The following is a 13011-nucleotide window of genomic DNA, read 5'->3' as shown; positions in this document are numbered from 1 at the left end:
CCTTTCAATGAAGGTCACATTTCCTGGTAGCCATCACCTCAGTTGGGAGGATTGATGAGCCTGGGCATTGATGGTGGATCCTCCTTAAGCTAGTCCATAAGGACAAGGTTTCATTGTGTTTACACCCTAAATTCACCCCCAAAATAGTCTGCGTTTCACCTGAACCAATCTATCCACTTACCTATGTTCATCTCAAAACCTCACACATCCTCAGAAGAAAGAAGGTTCCATTCCCTTGACATTCAGCAAGCCTTAGCCTTTTACCTGCAGAGAACGAACACAATAAGGAAATCCCCCTAGATTATTTGTTGCAGTAGTGAAAAGGGTCAGGCTATATCCTCTCAGAGAATCTCATAATGGATCTCGGTCTGTATTTTGCTCTGCTATCAGCTGTCTAATCTTCCCGCTCCTCCTTGGGTAAGAGCTCATTCCACAAGAGCACAAGCAACATCTATGGCATCATTTCAAGAGGTGCCTCTACTTGACATCTGCAAGCAGCTATGTGGAACTCAGTCCACACATTTGCTAGGCACTCACGCCTTGGTACAGGACTCCTCTGCTGATGCATCTGTTGGAACAGTGCTTTTGTTCGGCTCTGCCATTTATGACTTTGCATCCTCCTCCTATTTGAGTACTGTTTGTCAGTCACCCACACTGGACTTACATATAGGGACCAGCACTCGAAGAAGAGAGAATTACCTTATAGTAACTGGAGATCTATATTCCTATCTATATTCCACTACCCACCCTCCTTCTCTTCTGCTTCAGATCTTCTCTGATTCAAGGTGGAGAAGGAACTGGAGAGGTGGTTGGTCTGTCCTACCCTTTATCTCCTCAGTTAGAGGCATGAGGTGAACCAAGGTGCATCTGCAGACCAATGGACACTCCTTTCAAAATTCTTTGGCTCTGGGCGCATAGAGTATATGTATACCCATAGTGGAATACAGATAGGGACCACACATCTCAAAGAAGCTCCAGTTATTAAAAGGTAAGTAACTTTCTCTTTTAACGGACATTTGTTACAAATTCACACTATTCCAGAATCCCTGTTTTTTTCAATATATCCAAACACTGCAGTTCTGGCACTGTTAACGTGTAAGTAGCAAATTTTTATCTCAGCATCATGAATAAAGCAATTACAGCTTAATCACTCTTCTTGTTCTTAATAAAGCAGGAATGTTTCTTTGTAACAGAATATTTTAGCTTTCATTGAAGCTAGTACATATTTCATAAATAGTAAACTATCTAGAGATAGTATTGCTTAGGCACAGCACTGATCATAAGCTTACACTGAAATATACTGACATTATGACTCTCTTTTGTAGACCAAGCCACTTTGGTAGAACAAGTGAAACGAGTAAAAGAAATTGAAGCTATTGAAAGTGACTCTTTTGTTCCACAGACATTCAGATCAAGTAAAGAAGTCAAAAAGGTAAGTTGTCAATAGCCTATCTTTGTGTATAAGCCGCCTGGGGTGGCAGGTGGAAGCTGCAGCATTAATGCAATTTCCCTTGACACATCACATTGGCAATCCTCATTCCCAGTACCAGCGTTCAAACATGTCCATAGATACTTGAATTGATGCTGAAGTAAGGATGAGTGACAGGACTGGAAGTGCGTGAGAGCTTAGGATGAGGTGAAATACATTGTTGAAATGGCAAGATGGTCAAGGCCCTGCTTAGGAGTTTGGTTATTTTGAACATTTTTTTAAAAAGTCATTATGTCAGAACAGAAAGGTGTAAAGAAAAAGGGAGGGGCGAGGGCTAGACAAATCATCATGCAAAGGCAATAAAGTAGTTTATGTTCGTACTTATATAAAGGGTAAACAGTTTTAAAGCTAGACTCCTAAAAATATATGTATGCACCAAAATAAAAGTGGCCTGATATTCAGAGGGCTCCGCGACTCTGAAAGTCAGGCCACTTTTATTTCAGTGCCTAAATATGACTTAAGACATCCAGGTTTTAAAATTGTGACCTAACTCTGGCCATTGAAGCTATGTCTATACTACAAGTGCTACAGCGGCACAGCTGCAGCTATGCCTCTATAGCACATAGCGTAGATGGTTCCTACATCAAGGGGAAAACCCTGTCCATACTGAATCCACCTCTCTGAGAGGCGGTAGCTAGATCGACAGAAGAATTTTTCTGTCGACTTAACTGTCAACATTGGTGTTTATTTCAACCTAACTATGGTGCTCACAGTACAAAATTTTTCATAGCCCTACGCAACACAGGTCGATCTAATTTTTAAGTGTGGACCAGGCTTCTGTCTTTGTTCAGAAACCACACACTTTTCCCTTTATAAGAGGAAGTGCATAAGCAAATGAGTGTTCCATTGAGATAATGGAATGTTTTTAATTGTCACTGAGTGTTCCATTGAAAAGAGTAGCTCAGTGGCTTGAGCATTGGCCTGCTAAACCCAGGGTTGTGAGTTCAATCCTTGAGGGGGCCATTTAGGGATCTGGGGCAAAAATTGGGGATTGGTCCTGCTTTGAGCAGGGGGTTGGACTAGATGACCTCCTGAGGTCCCTTCCAACCCTAACCTTCTATGATTCTATGATTATTGTCGTTTCAAATATGTATTTACTTTAAAAGTTTCACACAATTTTTGAATAAGTGTGCTCTATGGAAAAAAACTGCGGCTCTGCTCTTTCACTTCCCTACTTGGCAGTGCTTCTCCCTCACTTCATATTACCAGTCTGACACGCACAGGCAGTTCCTGTTATCCATTTTGAAAAGTATGAAGATGATGATTATTGTTTTGTGGATTAGTTAGTTAATGGTTGTAATCTGAACATGTTAAGAAAGTTGAATACAAAGTTATATTACAATGCTTGGATGTTTATCAGGAATAATATTCTACATCCTTGATAGCATCCAAATGTGGGTTTTTTTCCTTTTAGTCAACAGAAGCTGGTGAACTAAAATGTGAACCTGCAACTGTCGGAGTGGGAACTGTCGATCTGTCTAATACTGAAAAAGAAATAGCGCCTGGCAACATTCCTACTGCCATAAAGTACCAAGATGATAACTCTTTAGCACATCCAAATGTAAGTGTGTTGATATTTATTGAACCCTTGAAATAACAAAGTCTACTAGGTGGAGTCAAGGTCACATGACCGAATACTTTTGCAGTGTTGCTTGTCAAAGATTCTAGGTTCCAAAGACTATTTACTGATGAGCTCACCATTGACTGGAAAAAGATTACACAACCCGCATAATCTAAAATAGTGAAGTGTTAGGAGATGGGCCCAACAAGGTTCTGAGTGAAAGTGAAATTTTAAAGTGAATGAGTGACAGTCTGCCCTAAAAAAAACAAAACATATCTTTTAACTTACCTTTATCCAGGATGTATATATTACTGTTGTGTTACATGAGATGCCTGAGCAGAGAATGGCAGAAGCTGCAGTAGCTTTAGAGAAAAAATCATAGAAAGGGTGTGATGAAAACATGGAAGTTTTAAGATTCCATAGAGAAAAGTATGACCCAATCCATTTGAAAAGTTACCGCTGTTGAATAATCTCAACCGGAATCTCTTTGGCCTGCTTCTTCATGAATCATTGATCATTTTTTTTAACCCATCAGATAATAATTATCCATTCTAAATTATGTGTCCAGTTAATATACAATATAAAATGAGAGCGAGAAATATACAGATTACACTGAATACAACCAATGGATGAATCAAATACTGTCCCGTAAAAATTCCTACATTTTCAGAGTTGTGTAGAGATTTCCTAAAGCCATTAATGCAATTTAAATCCCTGTGCAAATCTATGAAAAGTCAGTGGAAATTGTTTGCAAGTTTCTGTGGTTTGAGTTGGTGAACCAGTGTGATTCAGAGTATGCTTACACTGCAGTGTAACTCCAGCGTTAGTAGGACTAAAGTCCACAGACCCTGGGTTTGTAACCCCAGAGCTTGAGCATCTACATTAATTCTGACTCTAGGTTTACAATTTCTGGACCTGGGCCCCAAACTGGGCCCTCGCATCCACACTGCAGGACACAGACCCGAGTCAAACTACCATATTCCTGGCTTCCTTGTGACCTTTCCAACTGTGGCTGCTCTAGCCCTTGGTTCCTAGTGCAGTGTGGGAAAACTTGACTGTTCACCCTGCATGTTACAGAAAGCTGTCGCATCCCACCAACATCCCCTGCTGAGCCATCTTTTGAGTCTACATGCTCTCAGCAACCAGAACTAGCAACATGGAGGAGTCACCATTTGAAGAGCTTCTTTTGCTTGGGCTTTCACTCTTGTTTCGGGAAACTGGAAGAGCATCCATGAGATGCTAGTGGACATTCTGTGGACGTTTTCTGACTACTGAAGGCACCTGTTGGAAGAGGACGATGATACAGACATGGAAGTCTCAAACGGGCTGATGTTGCTCAGGACTCTTGGTATAGCTGCTGATCCCCCTACGTACACCTGTCTTTCTGGAGCAGGGCCACAAGTGCATACTGACATGGGATGACCAGTAGTGGCTCCCAAACTTTTGCATGAAGAAAGCTACATTTTTGGAGCTTTGTAAGTGGCTTGCTTTGATCTCCAGCATCAGGACACATACATGAGGGTGGCCATACTAGTCCAGAAGCAGGTTGCTATAACTCTCTGGGAGCTGGCTACTCCAGACTGCTAAAGATCAATTTGCTAACTGCGAACCAGTTTGGTGCTGGCAAGTCAACTGTGGATAAAGTGAGGGTGGAGGTTACTGAGGCAATGAGGCAAGTGATTTACCCAAAAGTGGTGTGTACAAACAATGTCCCTGAAGAAATTGCTGATTTTGAGAGAAAGGGGTTTTCAAACTGCATTGTGGCCATTAATTGGACTAGTGTGTCCATAGTTCACCCTCCTCAAGGAACACATGAGTACATAACCGCTAAGTGTACTACTCCATTGTTATGCAGGTCCTTGTGGACCACAGAGGCCGATTTATGGACACCAGTGTAGGCTGCACTGGAAAATTTCATGATGCCAGGGTTTTCTGCCTATCGGGAGTCTACCATCACGGACAGGCTGGGACACAATTCCCACCAATAGGGGGCATGTGGCAATAACTGTGGATTTACAGTATGGCTTGATGTAGATACAAGTTTTGAGATACAGTATTTGGATACGTCCCAGTTATCATGTGTCTATCTTTATTATTTGAAATACACTTTATATGATGTGATACAGTGATGGTAATAAACGTTGTTCACAAATAAAGGCTTTTATTTTATTAATGTGGATGTAAAAAAACCCAAAACCAATATTACACAGTTGCCAGGCAGACCAGCTACTATTAGCAAATCAAAGCACAGTAATAAACCAACACCAAAACCATTAATCAAACATAAGCCATGGATATAATGGTGAAAACAGTGAAAGCACTGCTAATAAATACATTCTCTTCTCTAATGTTGCATGTCTCCTGGGCCCCCGTTCTCCTTTTCCTTCCTTGCACATTTCGCTTGCATTGGCACTGCTGCACAGGATGGGGGCCTGCATGGGGTAGTTTTGGCCAGTCCACCCGCTGTTAAATTTCACTTCCATGGGCTACCCAAACCTGGAATTGTCTAAACTGTTCCTGGTTTGCAGCACATGATGCCATGGTGTACATGGGCACAGCAGGAGCCTGTCTTCTTACAGCCATAAGCAGTTTCTTGAACAGGTCTTTCTGCTGCATTGAATCTTCCTCTCATGGCAGAAGGTCCTGCTCCAGAAACTGAGCTGTGAGTCTCTCCTTGTGTGCTTCAATTCTGTCTTCTCGCTTTGCAGCCTGTCTGTGCCTTTCCACTTTGTGCAAATCCTTCTCCCCTTCTGGTATTGCACCTTCTTGTTGGCCCTGTCCAGAATATCCACCATAAGTTCCTCAATGAAATATACTGCTGCTTGGCCTGGTCTGTGTCAGATCTGAATTCCAAGGACCTGCTGGCATGTGCCTGTGCTGCCAAGGTGGAAAGACCAGCAAAGGTGGAAGGACCTAAAAATAAACATCAAACAGTGCTCCATTGTCTCAGCACTTCAAAACAAGTTCAGTGCCCCTGCAGGCAACTGTGCCTTGTGGAATCTCAAAGCCAGAAAATGATACTTTGTAAAACTGAACTTTAATATATTCTGAGAGGAATGCTTCAGTTCCGAGAAACTCTTTGGACACAACTGAGTTAATCATAGTGAAAAGACTGCTCAAACAATGAGAATTTACAATTGTTTTTTGTTTAAAAATTGTAAACCAGGTGGGCCTGGGTTTGTTTTTTTTAGCAGGCAGGGTGGGGTGCAGCTTACTACCTAAGCCTTCTCTATCCCCTCAGGTATTCCACATTCTGAATGACATTCTAGACAATTCTAGAGGTTCCACAATGGCAAAGGGACATTTTATTCTGAGCCACCAGTGGTAAGACAGCTGTGTATGCCACAGAGGTTTTCAAAGTTATGGTGACTGAGCAGCATACCTATGAGTGGAGTGGGCTGGTGAGGTGACAGTGGAAAATATGTCCTTTCCTGAAATTTGACTACCTTTCTGGAGTTCGTACTATAGGAAAAGTTTATCAGCACCTGGGATCAGGTCCAAATTCAGGGGGAAATCAACAGGATGCTGCATTAGCATATGCATGGATTACTGCACCTCCCTACAGCTCCATAAGGCTTCTGGTGCAGGCTGCTCTGAAGGCAACTATCCAAGGACTACATACAAACACAAATGATAATACGGACTCTCAGACAACAACAGTCTTCACCCCTCCTGGCCCACTTCTGGACTACATGCAACCCCCAGCTCTATTTCAGACATTGATTTTGTCACCCATGGACTACATTTAACCTCCCCTCACCCTGGACAGTTTACTAGTTACTGGCAGCTCATTACATTTTGGCATGGCCGATGTGTATTGCATGGCATACTAAAAGGGGGAGGGAATATAAGGTTCTTATTTTTAACACTCCAGCACAACTCCGTAAGAATGTGCGAGCATGTAGTAAAAATGTAATTATAAATACTTGTCTCGCTGTTGCATGCGCTTCCTGGTCTCCATTTTGAATTCCATGCGGTGATATGGGGAAGAGGGGGTGGCTCCAACGTGGATACATACTGCTGCCTGTGGCTTGTAATAAATAAATTTTGCATGGGGTCATAAACCAGAAATTCCTCCCATCCTTTTATTAATAACAACAGATGTGGAGCTAGAAACTTACCAGACTGAGGGGCTACTTCTGCTTGTGTTTCTGCTGCTGCTTCCACAGTGAGCTGCTCCTCTGGGGGGAAGTCATCAAAAAGCTCTTCCAAAGAGAGACCTAGGATTTGCTGCAGCTGCTCCAGCAGCAAAGCCTTCTTGGGAACCAGCGTGAGCACCAGAGTCACTCTGGCAGGTTGGTCCAGCACTTGCTGGCTCTTCTCCAGTCTGATACTGGATTCTGGGGTCAGAAGGTTGCCATACAGGTTGACTGGGCTGTTGTGAAGGACTATTGGCTCAGTGCTTGGTGCAGTACCCAGCACCCAGTCAAACTCCTTGTAAAAGAGGCAGGATGACAGTGAGTTCCCAGAGGTGTGATTCTTATCCCTGTCTGTTCAGTAGTCATTCTCGAGTCACTTAATCTGTTCCATAAACTGGTCACCAGCTTGGTGAATCCCCAGCACTGCCGGCTTCTTCGCTATTTTCTGGTACATGTAATCATTCCTGGAACTCTTGCTAAGTCAAATGTTTTGCTCACCTCAGACTAGAGATTAACCAAAATCTGACTGTGCTCTCATGACCAGGTAGCAGTGCTTGACAAAAGACTTCTTCCTGTCAGTAGCCATCACAAATGCAGGAGAAGGTTCACTCTGCTTGCAACTCAGTAGATAAAATGAAGCTTAAATGCCGAGCAGCTGTACTTGAATCGGGGGCTGTTTCCATTTCCTGGGAGTTAACTGGATAGTCTTGGGATAGGCAGGACAAAGGACACTTCCCATGGGATTGTGGGATAGTGTTGGCAGACTGTCAGTACCTGAGTCTGGGAGGGCCCAGACCCAAGCTGCATCCATGCTAAATGACGGAGAAGTTTGGGCTTGAGTCCTGTGGGACTCGAGCTCGAACCCAGCCCCCTTGCAGGTCTGGGCTAGAGGGTCTGATGGCCTGAGTCAGACAGAATTGTGTGTAGACAGAAATGGGGTTTGGGCTTGAGCCTAAGCCCAGGCTTATATTGCAGTATTGTGTTAACATACCCTCTGAATACCACACTCAAAAAACTCTAGGGGCTTATCTACATGAGCGAGTTGCACTGGTTTAAACTAAGGTGTGAATTTAAATCAATATAGCTAAACTGGTTCAAACTCCTGTGTGGAAACTTTTAAATGGAAATAAGAGTGTCCACACAAGAGTTTGAACCTGTTTAACTAAATTAGTTTAAAAACTAATTAAACCAGTACAACTTTCCCATGTGACCGGGCCTGACTTCTGGCTGTGGGAATTCTATCTGACCTCATGCACATTATAAAATCCCACCTCAATCCAAAATATCAAAGTGAAAGTTGGCTCACACATTTTATGCACTCCTAATTAAGTGGAATTTCATGTTTGTGCTTTTTAGCCCTGCTAATGGATATTTCCAAGGTTCTGCCATTATTTCAGCACACAGCTGTGGTTTTCTACTTCCATCCACGCCACAGGATGATTGTATTTAATTCAAAGAACTATATTAATGCAGTGTTTATATTTAAAATTTCAGTCATGTAGAAGTAAAGGAAACAAACTACAGCAACTAATTCAGATACATATGGGGCATTTATAGTATTTTGCTGTATTAGACTGCCTATGTTTAATATAGATGTACTAGCTGTACAATATGACAGAGCTGCAGTTGCTGTAGAAGCCATAACTTTAAATTTCCTGATTTCGTATGATTAAAATCTCAACCTTTTAACATAGATTTTGTATTTAATTTCCTTGTTTGGTTGCCTTTTTTGTTTTTGACAGCAGTGAAATATGCAATATCTGTATCAATACGATATTATCAAAACCCAATCAACAACAGAAGGTTAAAATTAGTTGTCTTCCCTCCCCCTCTACAGCTATTCATTGAGAAGGCAGAAGCAGAGGAAAAGTGGTTCCAGAGATTGGTTGCTCTTCGGCAAGAAAGGCTGATGGGCAGTCCTGTGGCTTGAGTGAATTACAGGGAACTTCAACCAGAATTTCTTCATGATGCTAAGAAAAATCTCCTGTAAAATTGTTTTACTGTTAACATCTCTTAAAAAGTAAATGTGAGTTGTAAGAAGAACACAAGCTTCATCTGAATGGAGATACATGCTTTACTCTCACTCATTATCCCCTTTTATTCATTGTGAGTTACATGTATTCAATATTCAGAATAATTTGTATACAGGTAGCACTTTAGGGATGAACGAAGACATGAGACTGTCAAAGAATGGGGAAAGGCTTAGGGCCAAATTTACTAGTGCTGCAGCAGGACGATATAAATTACATCTCCTGTGGTCATCAAGGCCTCCTGCTCCCCAAGAGGGATTCAGCTCAAAGTCGGGCCTGTGTTAGTGCTACTACTGTCTTCCCAGGGAGAAGCAGCTTTTAATCTGGGTTTCTGCATGCATCCTGCCAGCAGAGGCTGCTGAAGAGATGTGCTGAACTGTACATTCACCCATTGCCCTGGCCCTTACCCTGTTCCTCACCAGTACAACGCATGTCTCGGTCAGACAAACTAGAATGAAAATATATGAAGCTATATTTTTTAATAGAAAGAAACATTGGGTTTAACTCTACTTCTGCCTTTTCCCACTGCCATCATGCTCGTAAAGATTCAATAAGCATGTATGATAAATAGTACTGCTATCCCTTTTAAACTCAAACGTGCAGATTCTCAGCTGGTTTAAAGAAATGCATTTCATAAACAGTTTTAAAATGTTTGGCATTCTAGAGGGGTCAGCTCTGTGTATGACCTATTAATGGGAAATGATTCATATACTGTTGTGTGCACCTGTACAGCAGTATATTGAAGAAGACTAAAATGGTCTCTGCAGTTCTCAAAACTAGATGGAGAGAGTGTTTCAGAATATAAAGTTTTCAGTTATCCAAATTGCTCTTTAAAACACGTTGCTAATGAAAGATTAGTCACATCTGGGGTAGCATTCAATTTATGAACAAATTAAATCTAAAGTCATAATATTTTGGGGAGAATGAGGGAAAGCAGTACTAAAGTTTTGGTATCATTTTTTGTTCCCTCTAGTGAACACCAATTAGTGTATTTCAGAACAAAATCTGAATTTCCATTCATTGTCCAGCAACATACCAATCAGCTACATAATTAAATGCAAAAAAATGGCTCTTCTGAAGTACCTAACACATCTGTAGTGAAAATATTTGTGTTAAAGAAAGAGAAATGTAAACCTAACATCTATGGACAAATCACCTGGAAATAACCTGCATCAAGCCATGGGCAAATGCAGTCACTTTTTCAATATTACCTCTCAATAACCCAGACCTGTTCAAAAAGACGTTATAGAGATCTACCTTTGGGTAGATTATACATTTTATCAGGGGATTAAAATATGTTGAGATGCAGTTTCCATTTTTAACAACAGTGAGACTGGGACAAGTCTCACTGGGACAGGTTTAAAATAATTGTTTACTTTTAAACGTATCAAGTCTCCTGCAACTAAATGAAGAGAAACTGCATTAATTGTCAGAGAAGCAGTGGTCAAAATGAGTATTTTCAAAAGTTCTCTATTTGGCATTGTCCTCTTTCTAATTTACTGGCATGTCTTTTATAAATAATAATAATGTTCAATTTCCAAGCCATGTTCAGCCCAATATTACACAGTTCTATAACGTTGTTAATGTTTTTATTTTGAATTAGATTTATTTGTTTTATAATTGCATTTTGACAACTTCAGGGTATTTTGAAAAGTTATAAAACCATTCGGTAATGGAAAAAATGGGATGTACCTGTATAGGCAGGGCTCCTTTGCTACTGATGATCAATCTATAGTGAAATATCAACCGCAAAGTCCATGTTGAATCATAATAGGGAACTGGGTCTGGCAACTGAATGGGAATAGCTATCACTAAACCTGCAATAGAAGGAAAAGAAGTTGTTTAAAACCTTGTGCTGAAGTTCCCCAGACACCATTTGGGATGATGAGCGCATCATTCTACAGTTAGATTTTTATAGCACCATTTGCAGATTACTGATACAGGTAACCAACAAAATACAGTAATTGTACAAAATTCTATAGTTTTAAATGTACCCTGCTGAATAGCCCCAATAGCTAGGTGGAGAGGGCTTTAAATTAATTTAAATGGTATCTTCTTGTCCTTTAAGTCTTATGATGCAGTTAAATGTTAACAGTGCACTGGGTATCCTGCTGTGCCTGACTACTGGGAACATTCAAAACACCAAGCATTCTAAAGTTAATGGAACTTTGTAAAATTCCTGTGCCAGTCATCTTTAATGCTGTCAAAGGATGAGCCTGGCATATGGTTGCTGTATGGACATTTGGGAGTCCGCACCATTTTGGGATCTTGTCTACACAAGGAAACTTCATAGCCATAATTCACCAGTGCTATAGCTCCATTTGTAGCAACAGTGGAAGCTTAGTGTAAACAGGACTTGGGCATTTTTAGCACCTTAGACAATACAGTAAAAACACCCAAGTCCTGTTTACACTACAATTTCCACCATTACTACAATCAGTAGTGAATTACCAAGTCTGATATTAAGGCAGGGTCTTGGATGGTAGTGAACTCACTCTGCACACTGAGTCTGCTTCTAAATAGGCAAGTATAGTTTGCTTAAGGCCAGAGTCTGAATCCTTGGGGTCTTAATAGTTGAATATTGTGGACATGACTTAAGATAGACTGCATGATTGAGGTTGTGTAAACTCCCCATATCCTATTTGTTCTATGAATGATTAAATAAATTATTCATTTTCCTGTCAATGTAAGGCAGATACTTCAGCCAGCAGAAATAATACAGGAGGGCAGACAATAACATTAGAAAGAAATATTGGTCTATTACTAACCATGAAAGAATAAGGACAACTTTGCAAATCTTACTGATTAAAACCATTTTACAAGACTGGTCCCAATATAAATATACCCAAAATATATCTATATTCTACAAAAGTTTGGTTTGTGAGCCATTGTCAGCTGAGGGAGAAACTAAATATGCTTCCAAATCAGACAGGCTGGCTATGAATTCAGATGCACCATGCACAATGTGGGCATGAATATCAAATCAATGAACACAAATTAAGGTCTTTAATAGTCCAAAAAATAAGTTCTTGCTAACTAGCTCTCCCCATGTGCTTCTTTCTTTTCCTGCTGCCAGTCAGGTATCAGGTCATACCTATACCTGCCCCCATGACCTCACTTCCTTGAAATCCTAAAAGGCACTGTTCATCCTGAACCTTACAAATCTCCATTGAGAGCTTCAGTTTCCTTTATTGATCTACTTTCCTCTCTATTTTAGTTCCTTCATGCTGCTTTTGGAGGGTGGAATGGATTCTGGACTGAGAAAGGAAAAGAGAGAATTGTTTTTTAAATAATCCTAACTAAATTAAACCATAAGAATTCTTGGTGAATTGTAATGTCTCCTAACTCTTATCTTACATGCACTTCTGATGACTCTTTATCACCCATGATTTGTGACAATAGTTCATGTATGCTGGTCTGTACTTATTTTTTTCTCTTGTTCTGCCTTTTGGATACAATAAACAATGTGATGTGATTACATACATATAGTTTATATATGGTGTTTCACCTGTTTTAGAGAATGCACTGAAATAAACAGTGAATGAATTTAGGATTTGTGAAAGTTACCAGAGTGATGGCCCTGGAGAGAGAAGTCTTATATTTACTTACAAAGTGGCCATAGTATGGTGGGCAGCAGTCCAACATTCCTCACATTGTCAAACCCCAGAGTTCCTTAAACCTTACCTGGAGGAATTGCTTATACAGGGTGAGAGGATAGTTCAGTAACTTTATCCATTCAGACTCTGAGCTCTCTTCTGAGACTGCCAATAAAGTTATGATGCAGACATCTAT

General features: G+C 40.8%; 1 protein-coding gene across 2 annotated transcripts in view; it reads left to right on the top strand.

Annotated features, from left to right (window-relative positions):
* RSRC1 (arginine and serine rich coiled-coil 1) overlaps positions 1–12701 on the top strand; it is a 348720-nt gene extending 336019 nt beyond the window's left edge. For both annotated transcript variants that reach the window (XM_037908129.2, XM_037908127.2), the window contains 3 exons: positions 1326–1432; positions 2904–3050; positions 9027–12701. In XM_037908129.2, the coding sequence (XP_037764057.1) occupies positions 1326–1432; positions 2904–3050; positions 9027–9119 (347 nt within the window). In that variant the 3' untranslated portion in view covers positions 9120–12701. The remainder of the gene's footprint in view (positions 1–1325; positions 1433–2903; positions 3051–9026) is intronic.
* The last annotated feature ends 310 nt before the right edge of the window (positions 12702–13011 follow it).

Source organism: Chelonia mydas, chromosome 9 (genome assembly GCF_015237465.2).
Source record: "Chelonia mydas isolate rCheMyd1 chromosome 9, rCheMyd1.pri.v2, whole genome shotgun sequence".
Taxonomy (NCBI): domain Eukaryota; kingdom Metazoa; phylum Chordata; order Testudines; family Cheloniidae; genus Chelonia; species Chelonia mydas.
The sequence above is the reverse complement of the archived record's forward strand: the minus strand, read 5'-3'. Positions and strand labels throughout refer to the sequence as shown.